The sequence below is a fragment of the Camelina sativa genome, chromosome 12 (genome assembly GCF_030686135.1).
Source record: "Camelina sativa cultivar CO46 ecotype springtype chromosome 12, ASM3068613v1".
Taxonomy (NCBI): Eukaryota; Viridiplantae; Streptophyta; class Magnoliopsida; order Brassicales; family Brassicaceae; genus Camelina; species Camelina sativa.
Window position 1 is genome coordinate 2,208,360 of NC_141891.1, and position 12,813 is coordinate 2,221,172.

General features: G+C 36.2%; 4 protein-coding genes across 5 annotated transcripts; 3 read left to right on the top strand and 1 right to left on the bottom strand.

The window, feature by feature from the left end:
* Positions 1-1,124: 1,124 nt before the first annotated feature.
* Positions 1,125-4,749, top strand: LOC104729646 (protein NTM1-like 9). The gene is made up of 6 exons (XM_010448605.3): positions 1,125-2,212; positions 2,353-2,855; positions 2,943-3,278; positions 3,385-3,711; positions 3,812-3,931; positions 4,123-4,749. Exons 1-6 carry the CDS (start codon positions 2,047-2,049, stop codon positions 4,237-4,239), a joined length of 1,569 nt encoding a protein of 522 aa, XP_010446907.1. The 5' UTR covers positions 1,125-2,046; the 3' UTR covers positions 4,240-4,749.
* Positions 1,218-1,646, top strand: LOC147930118 (uncharacterized). Its single transcript, XM_087477662.1, has one exon. The coding sequence runs from the start codon at positions 1,218-1,220 to the stop codon at positions 1,401-1,403; it is 186 nt and encodes a 61-aa protein (XP_087333788.1). The 3' UTR covers positions 1,404-1,646.
* Positions 4,671-6,190, top strand: LOC104729647 (high mobility group B protein 5). The gene is made up of 8 exons (XM_010448606.3): positions 4,671-4,802; positions 4,886-4,942; positions 5,025-5,102; positions 5,226-5,283; positions 5,375-5,419; positions 5,530-5,610; positions 5,717-5,806; positions 5,904-6,190. Exons 2-8 carry the CDS (start codon positions 4,896-4,898, stop codon positions 5,925-5,927), a joined length of 423 nt encoding a protein of 140 aa, XP_010446908.1. The 5' UTR covers positions 4,671-4,802; positions 4,886-4,895; the 3' UTR covers positions 5,928-6,190.
* Positions 6,191-6,502: 312 nt separating this feature from the next.
* On the bottom strand, positions 6,503-12,597 carry LOC104729648 (uncharacterized). Of its 2 annotated transcripts, none has more exons than XM_010448607.3 (21): positions 12,007-12,597; positions 11,270-11,403; positions 11,109-11,193; positions 10,949-11,002; positions 10,786-10,877; positions 10,594-10,697; positions 10,430-10,502; positions 9,678-10,362; positions 9,399-9,596; positions 9,211-9,309; positions 9,069-9,132; positions 8,858-8,985; positions 8,535-8,781; positions 8,191-8,455; positions 7,988-8,111; positions 7,843-7,901; positions 7,666-7,756; positions 7,389-7,581; positions 7,062-7,303; positions 6,927-6,986; positions 6,503-6,834 (listed from the first exon to the last, which is right to left on the bottom strand). In XM_010448607.3, the coding sequence occupies exons 1-21, from the start codon at positions 12,043-12,045 to the stop codon at positions 6,724-6,726; spliced, it is 3,147 nt and encodes a 1,048-aa protein (XP_010446909.1). In that variant the 5' UTR covers positions 12,046-12,597; the 3' UTR covers positions 6,503-6,723. The 2 variants fall into 2 exon arrangements, with proteins under 2 accessions (XP_010446909.1, XP_087333787.1); XM_087477661.1 differs by having other exon boundaries at positions 11,915-12,202.
* Positions 12,598-12,813: the final 216 nt, after the last annotated feature.

Consider the following 12,813-nt stretch of genomic DNA (forward strand, 5'->3'; position numbering starts at 1 on the left):
CATGTCTGAAAAGTGGCAACCCGATTTTATTTTTATTTTATTGCATTTAATTTTTAAGAAACTAAAATGATTCTACAAAGGCTAATTTTGGTAAATGAATCAGAGTATTTACTATAATGTTTTAGAGTATAGTATATTTTTAATTTGGTCACTTATATGATTATCTTTGTATATATATATATTTTTTTTTTTTGTCATCTGTTTATTTCTTAAAAGTGGTGAGTTCTTTTCTCAAGCATTTAAAACTGGCAACAGTTACAGTACGCTTTTCTGATTTGTGGCAGGAACGGTAGATTTTGGATATTTTGAGAATTTTTTTTTTCTTTTTTCTTGAAAAAATAATGCTAAAAGCCAATTTTCGTGAAGGCTTTTCAAAAACTAAATTGACTAATTGCGTTATATTTTGGTAAGATTTATTACAACTTCTATATGTATATCTCTTTACTATTTTCTTTAGAAACTATTTTTTTTTGTTTTAAAGCTAAATTAAAGCTGGACATGTTTTAAAGTTTCAAATTCAAAATCAGAAGAGTGTAGGAAAATAGTCTACCTAACATTAACTTACAAGGATTTTTCGATATAAATCTAAATTATATATAGTACTAGTTTTGAGTATATCTGAAAACAAGTGTGAGTGTACTTTGTAATAAAACTCAAATCGAAAACCCATTAAATAGAATCTACATATTTTGAATTGCTTAAATACAGTTTTTGTTTCGTAATCCTACATCTTTTCCTCTAACTTTAATCTTAAGTTTTGGAAAACTCAAATGAATAGTGATATGAAGACGACCACCTCTAATTTTAATCTATATATTGTGGAAACATTCAATTGGATGAATGATGATGAAACGAAGACGATACGTTGGCCAAAACGCTGGTCCTGTCTATATCACTCTTACATTTTTTTCAGAAACGAGGCTAAAACAAATCAAATAGTTGGTCCAATTTGGCCAAATATTTTAACGATAGCTAGAAGAGTCAACAACAATACCCAAATAAGAAACGGGCAAAAAAGCTTGTCCAACAAGATGAAGAGGTCATTTCCTAGAAACTTGTCGAAGAATTTTCAACGGTGTTTTCTTTTTTCGTCTTATAAATACATAACATTTCTCATATTACCTGAATATCAAATCTTACACATCATCATTCATCGGTATATAGAGTCTCCACAGTCCACAAACTAAAAAAAGAAAGGAAAAAAACTCCGATCAATCATGGCGTCTTGCTTTGCGTCCTTCTTTGGTTGCTTTGTTTCAAAATCCGACTCACGTATTAGCTCAACTGATGAGAGTAACTTAAAAACCTTGTCCTTGAAGAAACCAAAAAGCAAATCCGAATCTCCGAGAGCTCCGATCATCGTGTCTTATTTTCCCGCTGGTTCGAACCTTTCCCGACTGTAAGTGTCACATAGAAGAGAAGATAAGATGCAGTGTTGGGAGGTCTTCTTTTCTTTCTTTCTTTTGTTTGATAAAGAAGAGTTGGGATGTTGACATGTTGTTTGTCGCACGAAGGCTTTATTTTTTGGTTCATCTTGTTTTTTTTTTTTTTTGATTATGTACATATAGACCATTTTGATTATGTATGCTTTGTGTATTCAGACCATATAAAAAATTAATGTTTATATACATGTTTTTGTATAAAAATGTTGAAGAGGTTAGTATATGGAGATCTCCATACTCCTATAGTCTTCTTCCCTGCTCTAGACGTTTCCAACATTTTTGGAATTCACTACTGATGGCACAAACACACTCTTAAAGCATAAACGCACCACAAGAGAAAACCATAAAGATTTGGGCTTTAATAAAGACTTGTTTGGTTCGTAGCCGCAAATAATAAAAGCCCATCAAGACAAGAAGACAGAAGAAGACAAGTGTTTTAAAGTGGAAGTTATCTTTCCCACGTGGTCTTTAAAAAAAAATAGAGAAGAAGAAGATGAGATGATGAGAGTAAGCAAAGTGTTGTGAAGACTTTTTAGAAAGTAGAAAAAAAGAAAAGCAGAGACTGTGTGGTATTCAAAAGTCGAAAACCCTAAGAAGTAAATTTATGGGAGCTGTATCGATGGAGTCGCTTCCTCTAGGTTTCAGATTCAGACCTACCGATGAAGAGCTTGTTAATCACTACCTTCGCCTCAAGATCAACGGACGTCACTCTGATGTCCGAGTCATCCCTGACATCGATGTCTGTAAATGGGAACCTTGGGATCTTCCTGGTTCGTCTCTCTTTTTTATTTTTTTATTACTCTCACAAAATTTGATTCCTTTATTCTCAGATTCTGATTTTCCCATTCAAAGATTCCACCTTTTTTTTTATGTTCTGATTCAATTGAAACAAATCTGATTGGTGTGGCAGCTCTCTCGGTGATTAAAACTGATGATCCAGAGTGGTTCTTCTTCTGCCCTCGTGATCGAAAATATCCCAACGGTCATCGCTCTAACAGAGCTACTGACTCAGGCTACTGGAAAGCTACTGGTAAAGATCGTAGTATCAAGTCCAAGAAGACTTTAATTGGTATGAAGAAGACTCTTGTCTTTTACCGTGGACGAGCTCCTAAAGGTGAGCGTACTAATTGGATTATGCACGAGTATCGTCCCACTCTTAAGGACCTTGACGGTACTGGACCTGGTCAAAACCCTTTTGTTCTGTGTCGTCTCTTTCACAAGCCTGATGATCGTGTCAATGGTGTTAAGTCTGATGAACCGGCTCCTACTTCTTGTAAAGACTCACCTGATGATACTTCCTCTGATCTTGTTCAAGAAACACCTTCCTCTGATGCTGCAGTTGAGAAACCGTCTGATTATTCAGGTGGATGCGGCTATGCTCAGAGTAATATGGCTGATGGGTCAATGACTGAGGTATGTACAGGTGATGAAAACTTTTGAATCATTAGGCTTTTTTTGGAGGTGAGTTTACCAATTTTGTTGAGGTTGTTGTGTTAATAGGTAGGTAAAGAGAATCTATGGTTATCTTGTGACCTTGAAGATCAAAGGGCTCCTGCACCGCGTGTGGATTCTACATATGCTGGTGATTTCGGTTATGATGAGATTGGATTCCAATTTCAAGATGGTACCAGTGAGCCAGATGTGTCACTAACAGAGTTGTTGGAAGAGGTGTTTAATAATCCTGATGACTTCTCTTGCGAGGAATCAGTTAGTCGAGAGAACCCAAATGGAATCTTTTCATCTGATAAGATGCTGCAGTCTGCAGCACCCGAGGATGTTTACTTCAACGACTTTATGGCTTACACTGATACAGATGCCGAGATGGTGCAGTTGCAGGTGAATTCACAAATAAACATATTTTGTTAACTATACAAGATGTTATCTTTTACAACCATTGTGACATAAGTAAAAATGACACAATTTTCATCGTTTGTTTGATCAGTATGGTTTAGATAATGGAGCTTCTGGATGGCCAAGGGACGCTGTATCGGCTTACCCTGCCACTACTAATTCATACTATGGTGATTTACTTCAACCAGACCAGGTGATCAATCATACCACGGAGAACAACCTTACAGAAGGGAGGGGGATAAAGATTCGAGGTCGACAGCCACAAAACCGTTCGAGTACAGGATTGATAAACCAGGGCATTGCTCCAAGAAGAATCCGTCTGCAGGTGCATTCTAGCTCTGTACCTCCTGATGATAAGAATCAAAGTGAAGAAAAACAGCGGGAAGAGGTGAATGAAGGACTCACTGATATTCCTGAGGTACGAGAGAGTTGTAATTCCAAAAGTTGTGCGTGTTGAGGCATACATAAACATAAAGGATGCATTTTTTATAATAAAGAAGTCGTTATGTGATGTGCAGGACAAACAAGTTGCAGCTAAAGACACAGAGAAGAGTGATTCTTTGGTGAAACCTCAAATAAAGCTCAGGACGAGGGGAACTATAGGCCAAGTAAAAGCAGACAGAGTTGTAGACGACGAGGTAAAGAAGAAGAAGAGAACTTGTTTTAGACATGAATGAAGCAATAGCATATATAGTAGTTAGCTCTAGTAGAATTATAGAATTTAGAAAATGGAATCAGTAGTACATGTGAGGCAAGAGTTGTGAAGCTAGTAAATGATAAAACAAACTTGAGTAGTATCAATAGCTAAAAGAGAAAAGCTGTTGTACAGGTACAGGTGGAGAGGAGAAAGAGAAGAAGAGAAGGGAAGCAATGGAAGCTGGTAGCAACGGTAATAGTGGCAGTGATGGTGGGAGTAGGGGTGGGTATGTGGATGTTGAGTTCATAACACATGAGACAGAGTCAGAGAGAGAGGATAAGATTCAAGTTTCGTATTATATGTAATTAGGGATGATGTAATGTTAGTATTGTTTTTTTTGTGTTGTAACTTTGTAACCTAAAAAAACTTATATGTAGGGAACATGTGTGTTTTATATACAGTAGTATAAGCGATTATAGTTAGATTGTAATAGATCTGAAATTATTTTGTTGATGAGTTTAAGCCGAATGAGTGAAAAAAAAAAACAGAAATCATTGGCGGGTAATTTAAGTAATAACAGCAAAATTATAAGGCGGGTGACGTGGTAATCAGATTAGCCAAGAAGATAAATTAAAGTTAATCTGGACACGTTTTAATAGACACGTACGTGTATTTTTTTTAGTTCCCACTTGACAAAATCCCGCCACATCACGAAATTATTTTTAAAAAAGTTAAATTTTATTTTTTTGGGGGAAATCTGAATTTTTTTTTTTTCTTTAAATTAAACAACACAGCGCATCAAAATTAAAAAAAAAAAAATATATCTGGAATCGTCGTCTCTCGCAAAAAACCCTAAATCGTTCACACACAAGGTAAAAAACTCGTACTCCTCGCCGCTTCGTCTGAGTCAAGTCCGAGTCATTCACCGATTCTCACCTTTTTTTCTTGTTTACAGATCTCTCGAGATGAAAGATAACCAAACCCAAGTCGATGCGAGGGGCACTGATGATAGGTATCTTTATCCGCTATCTCGAATTCTTTTAGATTCCCAAGTTGTTTCCTTATATATCAAATTCGTTTGTTTTGGGTCTCAGATTGAAAGTTAGAGGAGGAAAGAAACTAAAGGATCCAAACAGGCCTAAGAAACCTCCTAGTGCTTTCTTCGTCTTCCTGTAATCTCTCTCTCTCTCTCTCTATCTCTTTTGTCACTAATTTTGATTACTACTCTTGTTTAATTAAGATTTAAGTAATATTACATGGTAATTAATTAATCTCATCTTGGTGATTGATTAAAGGGACGAATTCAGACGGGAGTTTAATTTAGCTAATCCTGATAACAAATCCGTGGCTAATGTAAGTCATTTATTACTAAATTAATCTCAAAACGCGTTTGTTTTAGATATGAATGAATCTTTTAGTTTGTTGTTTTCAAAATAATATTTAGGTTGGTAAAGCTGCTGGAAAGAAATGGAAATCTATGACTGAAGAAGTGAGTCTTTTTTTTGGCTTCTTCCTTTTTCAATCCTTTTTATTTTATAGTTTGTTTTTTTGAGATATGGATGTTGTTGTACTCATTATTGTTCTTCTTCAATGAAACAGGATAAAGCACCTTTTGTAGCCAAATCTATTAGCAAAAAGAATGAGTATGCCATCACTTTGCAACAGTATAACATGGATCTGGTAACTAACTAAAGAACTCTTCTTGTTTGTACTTGTTAGTTGTTACTTACAACTACGTTTTATTTTGTCTTTTCCCATGTCTTAATGTTATGTTTTTTTCCGTCAGGCTAATGGAACCAAGACATCTGGAGATGAATCTGACAAGCCCAAGCCTGCTGTAGTCAACGAGGTGAAAGAAGGTGAAGGAAGTGAAGAGGTTTGTTTTACTTACACTTTTGAGTTAAAAAAATCTCCATTTGATCTCTCCTTTTTCGTTAGTGTAATTCTGATTTGAGCTTTTATTTGTTTTACAGAAGGTAGGAGGTGCTGCTGATTAGGGAGCTGGATTCAGTGATTTGTGTCTCAAGTATTTCTTTCTGTTGTGTTATCATGTATTAGTAGCTAGTTTACTTTTAAGGGAGAAGAATATAGTTTACGTTGTTCCTATATTTTCCCCTTTCTGTTGTTAACTTGTGGGATTTATATTCACATGTAACTTCCCAACTTCTTTTCGGGATGATAACTTTGGATTTAGCTTTGAATTTCTACATTTTATGTATGACATGTGTTTGCACACCTATTTTACTCTTTTTGCTCTCTATATGATTGGTGTGATTAGTCAAATATACAACTTTGTCTACAAAGGAACTAGTTTCATCAGCTGGCCTTCTTTGAAGGAATATTGTTTTGTTCCTATGCTATTTTGTCTGATGTTTGTGATTTGTCTTTTGTCATTTTGTGGCATCTTGTAACTACTCAGAAGCATTTAACGTTTTTGTTATCAGTCACTGGTTAGAGTTTGACATCTGTTACACTTAACACTTCCAAATTTCTACAGTTACACATTGAGATTGGAATTGAGATTACTGTTCTGTGAAGGTGGAATTATTCATTGTCCAATGCTCGAAAGAAGTTGAAGATAACCTCACACTACCACTTGTATAAATCTTTGAAATAAGTATTTACAGTATTGTTCAGCAATATGGACTCAAACAAAATGAATGGTAATTTTTGACATTCAGAGTTCTTTTGAGATGTTGTAAAAAAAAAAAAAAAAAAAAAAAAAAGAGTTCTTTTGAGATGTAGTATATAGTTTTAAATAAATAATTAATCGAGCAAGAGTAAAAAAGGTTGCTAAGATTTTGAGCTCTGTTTGTTGAACTCAACAGCATTCAGCAGTTCTTTTGCAGTGGAGGAGAAAGATTTTGCAGTATCTTCCATCTCTGTCGTCCTCAAGCTAATTCCCTGCATAGATGATTAACATATTTGAAGTCTCTGAATGAATCCATCCAAGATAAGGTTAAATCTGCAAAGCATGGATCAAGTAAATAAAATACCTGCAACTTTTTCAGGTTGTCTTGAAGTTTGCTCTGAGCCATTTTGGCAGCTCCCGTTTCCTGTAAAATACACAGAAAGATGGAAATCAATGATCCGGAATTACAAAACTTGTGTGAGGTTTATAGAAGCTTTACCTCAGACGAGGTAAACCCGTATTTCTTCTTGATCTGATCAACTGTGGCGCCGCTTTTCTCCTCATGTTTCTCATCATTGGTTGCAACACTCTTTTCATTCTTAGCTGTCATCTGCTTCAGCTTACCTTTGAAGCTGCTAAACCTATTCGCCATCTTCTGCTTACTAAGCCCTGACAATATCCCTTGTTCTTTAGGCTTCTCTTGTTGTTGTTGATCATGATGATCGTCAATGTCAATGTCATCTTCAAACGTCAAAAAGAAAAAGATCAGAGACATACACCAAACTAACATATTGCATCACGAAAGAACATCAAAAGTGGACAATACCTATGTCCAACTCTTCTTCATCGTCAACTTTGATAACTGTATTGCTCTCTCTACTTCTCTCAACATTGTTATTCCATGGGAAGTTGGCTGTTGCAAAGATTTTAGACAGCTCCTCTACTGTTTCCTTGGTACATTCTGGCTCTGTATCAGTTGTGCGCTTCGATTTAGTCTTGAAGACAGAACCAAACATACCCTGCAACAAACAAGATGAGATGAATTAGTACTCTCATACTAGTTTTTTTGCATGTAACGGAAAGCAAATAAGCCAATGTTTCACCTTCTTTTCCTTTGGAGATGATGATGTGATGATTCCTTCGTGACAAGCCGCGTTATCTTTCTTGTAAACTCTGCTCAAGGATTCCACAAGCCTGGAACAAAAAAAGAACAAGATACTGTCAGCCTTTTCAGTTCATCTGTATGCTATACATCTAATCAGACGCGCATCAGTCTTTACCTGAATGTATCCTTTTGAGGTAAAACTGAGCTGACAATAAGTTCATCATCTCCCTTGACCTGCAAAGAGACAAAATGATGATCATCACAAAGTCTAGCTTGAGTACCTACTACAATTAAGTACAGGGTATGTTTCTAAAGGGTACCATGACTAGATCTCCATCCCAAGAGGCGGATATGATAATCTCTGGTAAAGCATTTGGCTTTGGTGGAGAATATGTGAAGCCTCTAATGGAAGTTTGTTTCAGCAGTGAGAGTTCTGGCAAAGACCTGAGGCAAGTCAAAGCATTTAGAGAGATTTTGTTGCTTATATGAAGAAAGATGAAAAGGCAGATCATGTGTTTTTCACCTTATCTCAACCGTGCCATCTGTGAAAACAAGTGTAATACCAACACCAGAGGTTCCATAGAAGGTAGAAGCTGAGCAAACGGATGAAGAACTGAACTTTTTCTTGTGAAGGACCTTCTTCACTCCCTGAATAACGTGAGTCAAAGAGTAGATATATATAGCTTTCTCCGAACAAATCAAAACCGAAGGCTGCCTTATCGAAATCTCCTCAACTGTGCTCTCTCTGCTCGTATCTAATCCATTTCCTGAAGGGTCTTGTTTTCCATCTGCAAACAAAGATGAGGAAAATCAATGACATCTTTTGATTCTTGATTTTAAACTTAAAAAAGGGAGAGGTGGACCTACCTAGGATCTGCATAAATAGAGCCTTGAATGGTTTTTTAGGCTTAATCATGTTGGTTCCAATCATATTTCCCGTGTCGCTGTCCAAAGCAAAAACTGATGAGTCTCTCATAGCAACCACTAACACGTTCTTCTCGAAGCCTTGCACAATGCAACTCTCAAACTGCAAGGAGATGATCCTTGGACAGATATCACTTGCGATGTGTTTTGAGTATAACACAGTTGCTTCCTCAACGTCAGCCAGAGAAACCTATAAGTAAACCGGTATTAACGCATCAATCACTTCAACTAACGAATCCTAAGTAGAAGAAGTACTACAAGCTTACATGTCCTTGATCTGATCCAATAGCGATATGTTTCGAGTTTTGGCTCTTCTGAATACAGGTTATGGAACCTGTAAGCTTTATGTACTTAACACTTTGAACAACATGGCTGTTCCCTTTCTTTGAACTTCCTGAAAAACGAAATAGACTTATCCTTATGAGGACACAAGATATCTTAATAAAAGTAAAGCCAACTTCTATATGTTAAACATACCTTGGAAAGGGATAAAACTGTTTTCGGTTAGGTATGGTTCAGGTTTGAACCTATAAAGGCGAACCTGCAAAAGATTAAAATCAATCATAAGCCTCTATTTTAGTGGCATTACATAGAGTATTTTGGTTAAGATGCTTTTTACCATTCCGTTATGATCACCAGAAACAAGAAGCCTTGAGTTGCTGTCAAAATGTAAAGCTGTCAATGCCGCACTTCCGCGTGAAGATAGATCATGATCAGTCTGCCAAGAGACACACAACAAAGGCAAAATATTAATTTTGTAAGATCTGGATTTTCTAATTAAAACAAAAGAGTCCGGGAACTTTTTACCTGTTCTTTCAGGAACAAGACAGGAATGGGAAAAGGACAGGTCATGTCCCATACACCAATGGTTCCATCACTGTGACCTGTGATGTAAACATTCTTAACCTTTGTGAAACCAGGAAAATGTGCAGAACGGGAACCTTCCTTTGGCAATGTCTGAAAAGGAAGAAAGGGCAAAGCATCTTTTGCTAGCTGAGCATAATCCTGCAGCATAAGAGAATCACAAGCTCAAGAATGTTCATTACATGCAAAACTTGATGGATCAATCTCACAGTTTAGATTTACCTCATCTGAGAGATTCAGCAAATGTGAAGGGTTTGTGAGAAACTTCCCTACTGTGACGCTGCTAGAATCTGAAAAGGGGAGCTTAACCACAGTTTCCTTTGGGAGAGAAGGAGGTGATTTGGATTGAGACTGAAGTAGATACTTCTCAATCATATAATCATCATAAGCATACACACGTCCAGACTTTCCAAGAACCAACAGATAATCTTGTTTGTGTTTGCTATGTTCATTAACATCAGCTATGATCATCTCCATATCAGCACAAGGTTCAGAAACATGAAGCCCCAGCTTAATCATTCGAGTTTCGGTTTGCTCATTCAATAAAACTACCTGCAACGAGTTAGAGGATGTTCCAGTGACGTAAACCCGACTTGCTTTACCTTCTGCATAAACCCATTTCAGAGAAGATATTGGTATCTTCTCGGATTTGTATCCGAGGTTAAGCTTGCAGATCATAGCAGAACTCTCTGGTGAGCACTCGCCTTTTGTAGGAATGCTCCATATTATAATATCTCCGTTATTATATCCAACACAAACTCTGCTTCCTGAAGGACAAACCCAACAAGCACAAGTAGCTTTCTTAGTGTCCTGCTTTACCATCCCGTGACCTCCTGTTTTCAAAACCGGTTTGCTTTCTCTGATGTCCCATAGTGCTATAAACCCGCTACTAAATACAAGTAGAATCCTGCAATGGAGCTAAAGTGTGAATGACTCATAGGCTTTTCACCACAAAAGATTTGTTGATTTGTTACCTCTTGCTTTCAGCTGTTGGCTGTGGTAGAATGCTCACAACTGAAGTATCCTCAGAATCTTCAACAGGAGAGCCTACACCAACAACAAGACATTTCAAGAAAGACAATTAGATCCATGTGAAAAGTAAACTAAAGAAGCTATTTTTGGTATTTTGGCAAATTACCATTAGATGCTAAATAAGGTATAGTGTACTCCATTTGTATCACTTGATTAGAATCAAGTTCAATCTTCAACACCGATACATTACCAGAAGAATCTCCAACATAGCTACCAATCCAAATTCACACTTGTTTTTAGTGTCATCAACACAAGAAACTATGTAAAGTTTAAACCAACAGAAGAATTAGAAGCATACAAATAAGGTGTGTGTTGCATAACCCGGAAAGAAGTGATTTCTCCATTGAATACATGAACATGAGACAGAAGCTTCTTGTCTAAGTCCCAAACCTGCGCGAACTTAGCTTTTAGACCAACGCTCAAATGCTACTACTTCTTAAATGAATCAAGAAATGTCTGACCTCAATCTGGTTCTTAGCATTCACATTGAGAAGGATTCCTTGGTTCTGAACAAACTGAACAAATTCAAAACAAAAGAGGAAGAAACTGTTGTCACGGCTAAGTGAATTAGTAATAAAGAAACAGGATAAAGAGAGAAGAAAGAGATACTGAAGGGAACACCTCAAGAAACCTGCTTGTAGATGCTTCCTCAGAAACTAGTAAAGCCTGAGTTTGATCTTTCCCAAACAGTTTGATTCTACCATCCCTGAGAATCAAGAACCAAGAGTAGTTAATATGATGAAATATACAAGAAACAACTTTTGAAAATTGATTTTGCTTACTTGGTGGAAACAGCGAGGGTCTTCTGAATTGGATCATAAGCAAACAAGTGAGATCCAGAAGGGAGTCCATAATGTAGAGCAACACGTGGCTCAACGTCATTAGCTCTCAGTCCTTCCGATGAACTTCCTCCAGGCTATGATAATACAACAACAACGGAGGGAAAATGGTAAGACTGTTTTGTCTTAAATCTTTCTTGCTAAACCGGCCGGTTCGATTGACCAACACGAAACCAAACGATTTGAGTAACTTATTGAAGTATGGATAAGTACAAAAGTCAAAATTTAGATACGCATTTTTAATGCGACTTTTCAAAATTTGGGGACACGAAACATGCGTGGCAACAAAATACCGTCTTACGTCATAAATTTTGTTTTTTAATTTTCGTTCAGAATGGATTAAACAACTGGGCAAACCAGGAACCGACACAGAGTCAAGAAAGAGTCACATTCACAAGTAATAAGATCTTTTGTTATAAATCCGACAAAAAAAAAAACAATCACATACACTCTTAATTAACATTAATTCTGTGATTAATCAAATATTATTCTAAGATGGATCTAACATCGATTTAAGTAAACTTCACGATTTCGTAAATTTGATATTATATGAACAAAAAAAAAAAAAAAAAGGAAAGTGGATCTCACAGTTTTTTGAACCTCTCTCAGAAACCCAATCGCACGAAGAAGATGAACAGTTCAAAGAGGAGGATTAGAAAGAAGGGGATTTGTAATTGTACCTTCTTCGCTGCTATTTCGACCAACTTCTTCACGAACATCTTTTATCGAACGGCCAAGTGAAGAATCGTAATAATGGGTTAATCGTAATAATAGACAAAAGATCAAACTCGAAACAAACAACCGCTGTTTCAAATTCCTCGAGAGAGAGAGAGAGAAAAACAAAGAACTGATGAGAGTGTTGATGAGAGAAGTAACGGTTCCATTGATTTGCGGTTTTCTTTTATAAACGGGGCGACCCACGCAAAAAAAAAAAAAATATATATTTAATCATACACATATATGGCAACATATCATACATTTTGAAGTCCAAATATTCCTAAGTATCTCTGGGTTGTAATTTCTAACTATTTCTAGCAAATTCGACCAACCAAACATAACTACAACAAAAGAAAAGAAAAGAAAAAAAAAAACTAATTATTTCAAACAAAATACACATTATATCGCTCAACTGTGAATTTTTTCAAGCTTAATATAATTAATAGATGGCATAGTATTCGTGACAAAATAATTATATAAGTTATAATAACAAAACTTGCTAAAACGATTTATAATTGTTGTTCTCTCTAGTCGGAAAATGTAATTACTACCACATCATGACATCAACTTTAATCCATGCCTATAGAGACATACAGTACGTTTGGGATAATTGTCCTTATTAACTCATCCAACCAACACAAGACGTCTAGCTTTTATGTGTGTGTGTACCTCTTAGAGTAGAGTGAAAGATCAATATACTATAGCCCAAATATATATGATCAAAGAAAAATGAATATCACCATCTGATAAAATTGTATAAAAAGTTATCT

What these genes read in the sequence shown, in the direction of transcription:
- LOC147930118 (XM_087477662.1), top strand. Translation starts at nt 1,218, where the DNA reads ATGGCGTCTTGCTTTGCGTCCTTCTTTGGTTGCTTTGTTTCAAAATCC.
- LOC104729646 (XM_010448605.3), top strand. Translation starts at nt 2,047, where the DNA reads ATGGGAGCTGTATCGATGGAGTCGCTTCCTCTAGGTTTCAGATTCAGA. An exon ending in GGAACCTTGGGATCTTCCTG is followed by an intron (nt 2,213 to 2,352) that starts GTTCGTCTCTCT and finishes TTGGTGTGGCAG; the next exon opens with CTCTCTCGGTGATTAAAACT. An exon ending in CTGATGGGTCAATGACTGAG is followed by an intron (nt 2,856 to 2,942) that starts GTATGTACAGGT and finishes TTGTGTTAATAG; the next exon opens with GTAGGTAAAGAGAATCTATG.
- LOC104729647 (XM_010448606.3), top strand. Translation starts at nt 4,896, where the DNA reads ATGAAAGATAACCAAACCCAAGTCGATGCGAGGGGCACTGATGATAG. An exon ending in GCGAGGGGCACTGATGATAG is followed by an intron (nt 4,943 to 5,024) that starts GTATCTTTATCC and finishes TTTGGGTCTCAG; the next exon opens with ATTGAAAGTTAGAGGAGGAA. An exon ending in GGAAATCTATGACTGAAGAA is followed by an intron (nt 5,420 to 5,529) that starts GTGAGTCTTTTT and finishes TCAATGAAACAG; the next exon opens with GATAAAGCACCTTTTGTAGC.
- LOC104729648 (XM_010448607.3), bottom strand. Translation starts at nt 12,045, where the DNA reads ATGTTCGTGAAGAAGTTGGTCGAAATAGCAGCGAAGAAG. An exon ending in ACCCTCGCTGTTTCCACCAA is followed by an intron (nt 11,194 to 11,269) that starts GTAAGCAAAATC and finishes CTTGATTCTCAG; the next exon opens with GGATGGTAGAATCAAACTGT. An exon ending in CTGGTGATCATAACGGAATG is followed by an intron (nt 9,133 to 9,210) that starts GTAAAAAGCATC and finishes AATCTTTTGCAG; the next exon opens with GTTCGCCTTTATAGGTTCAA.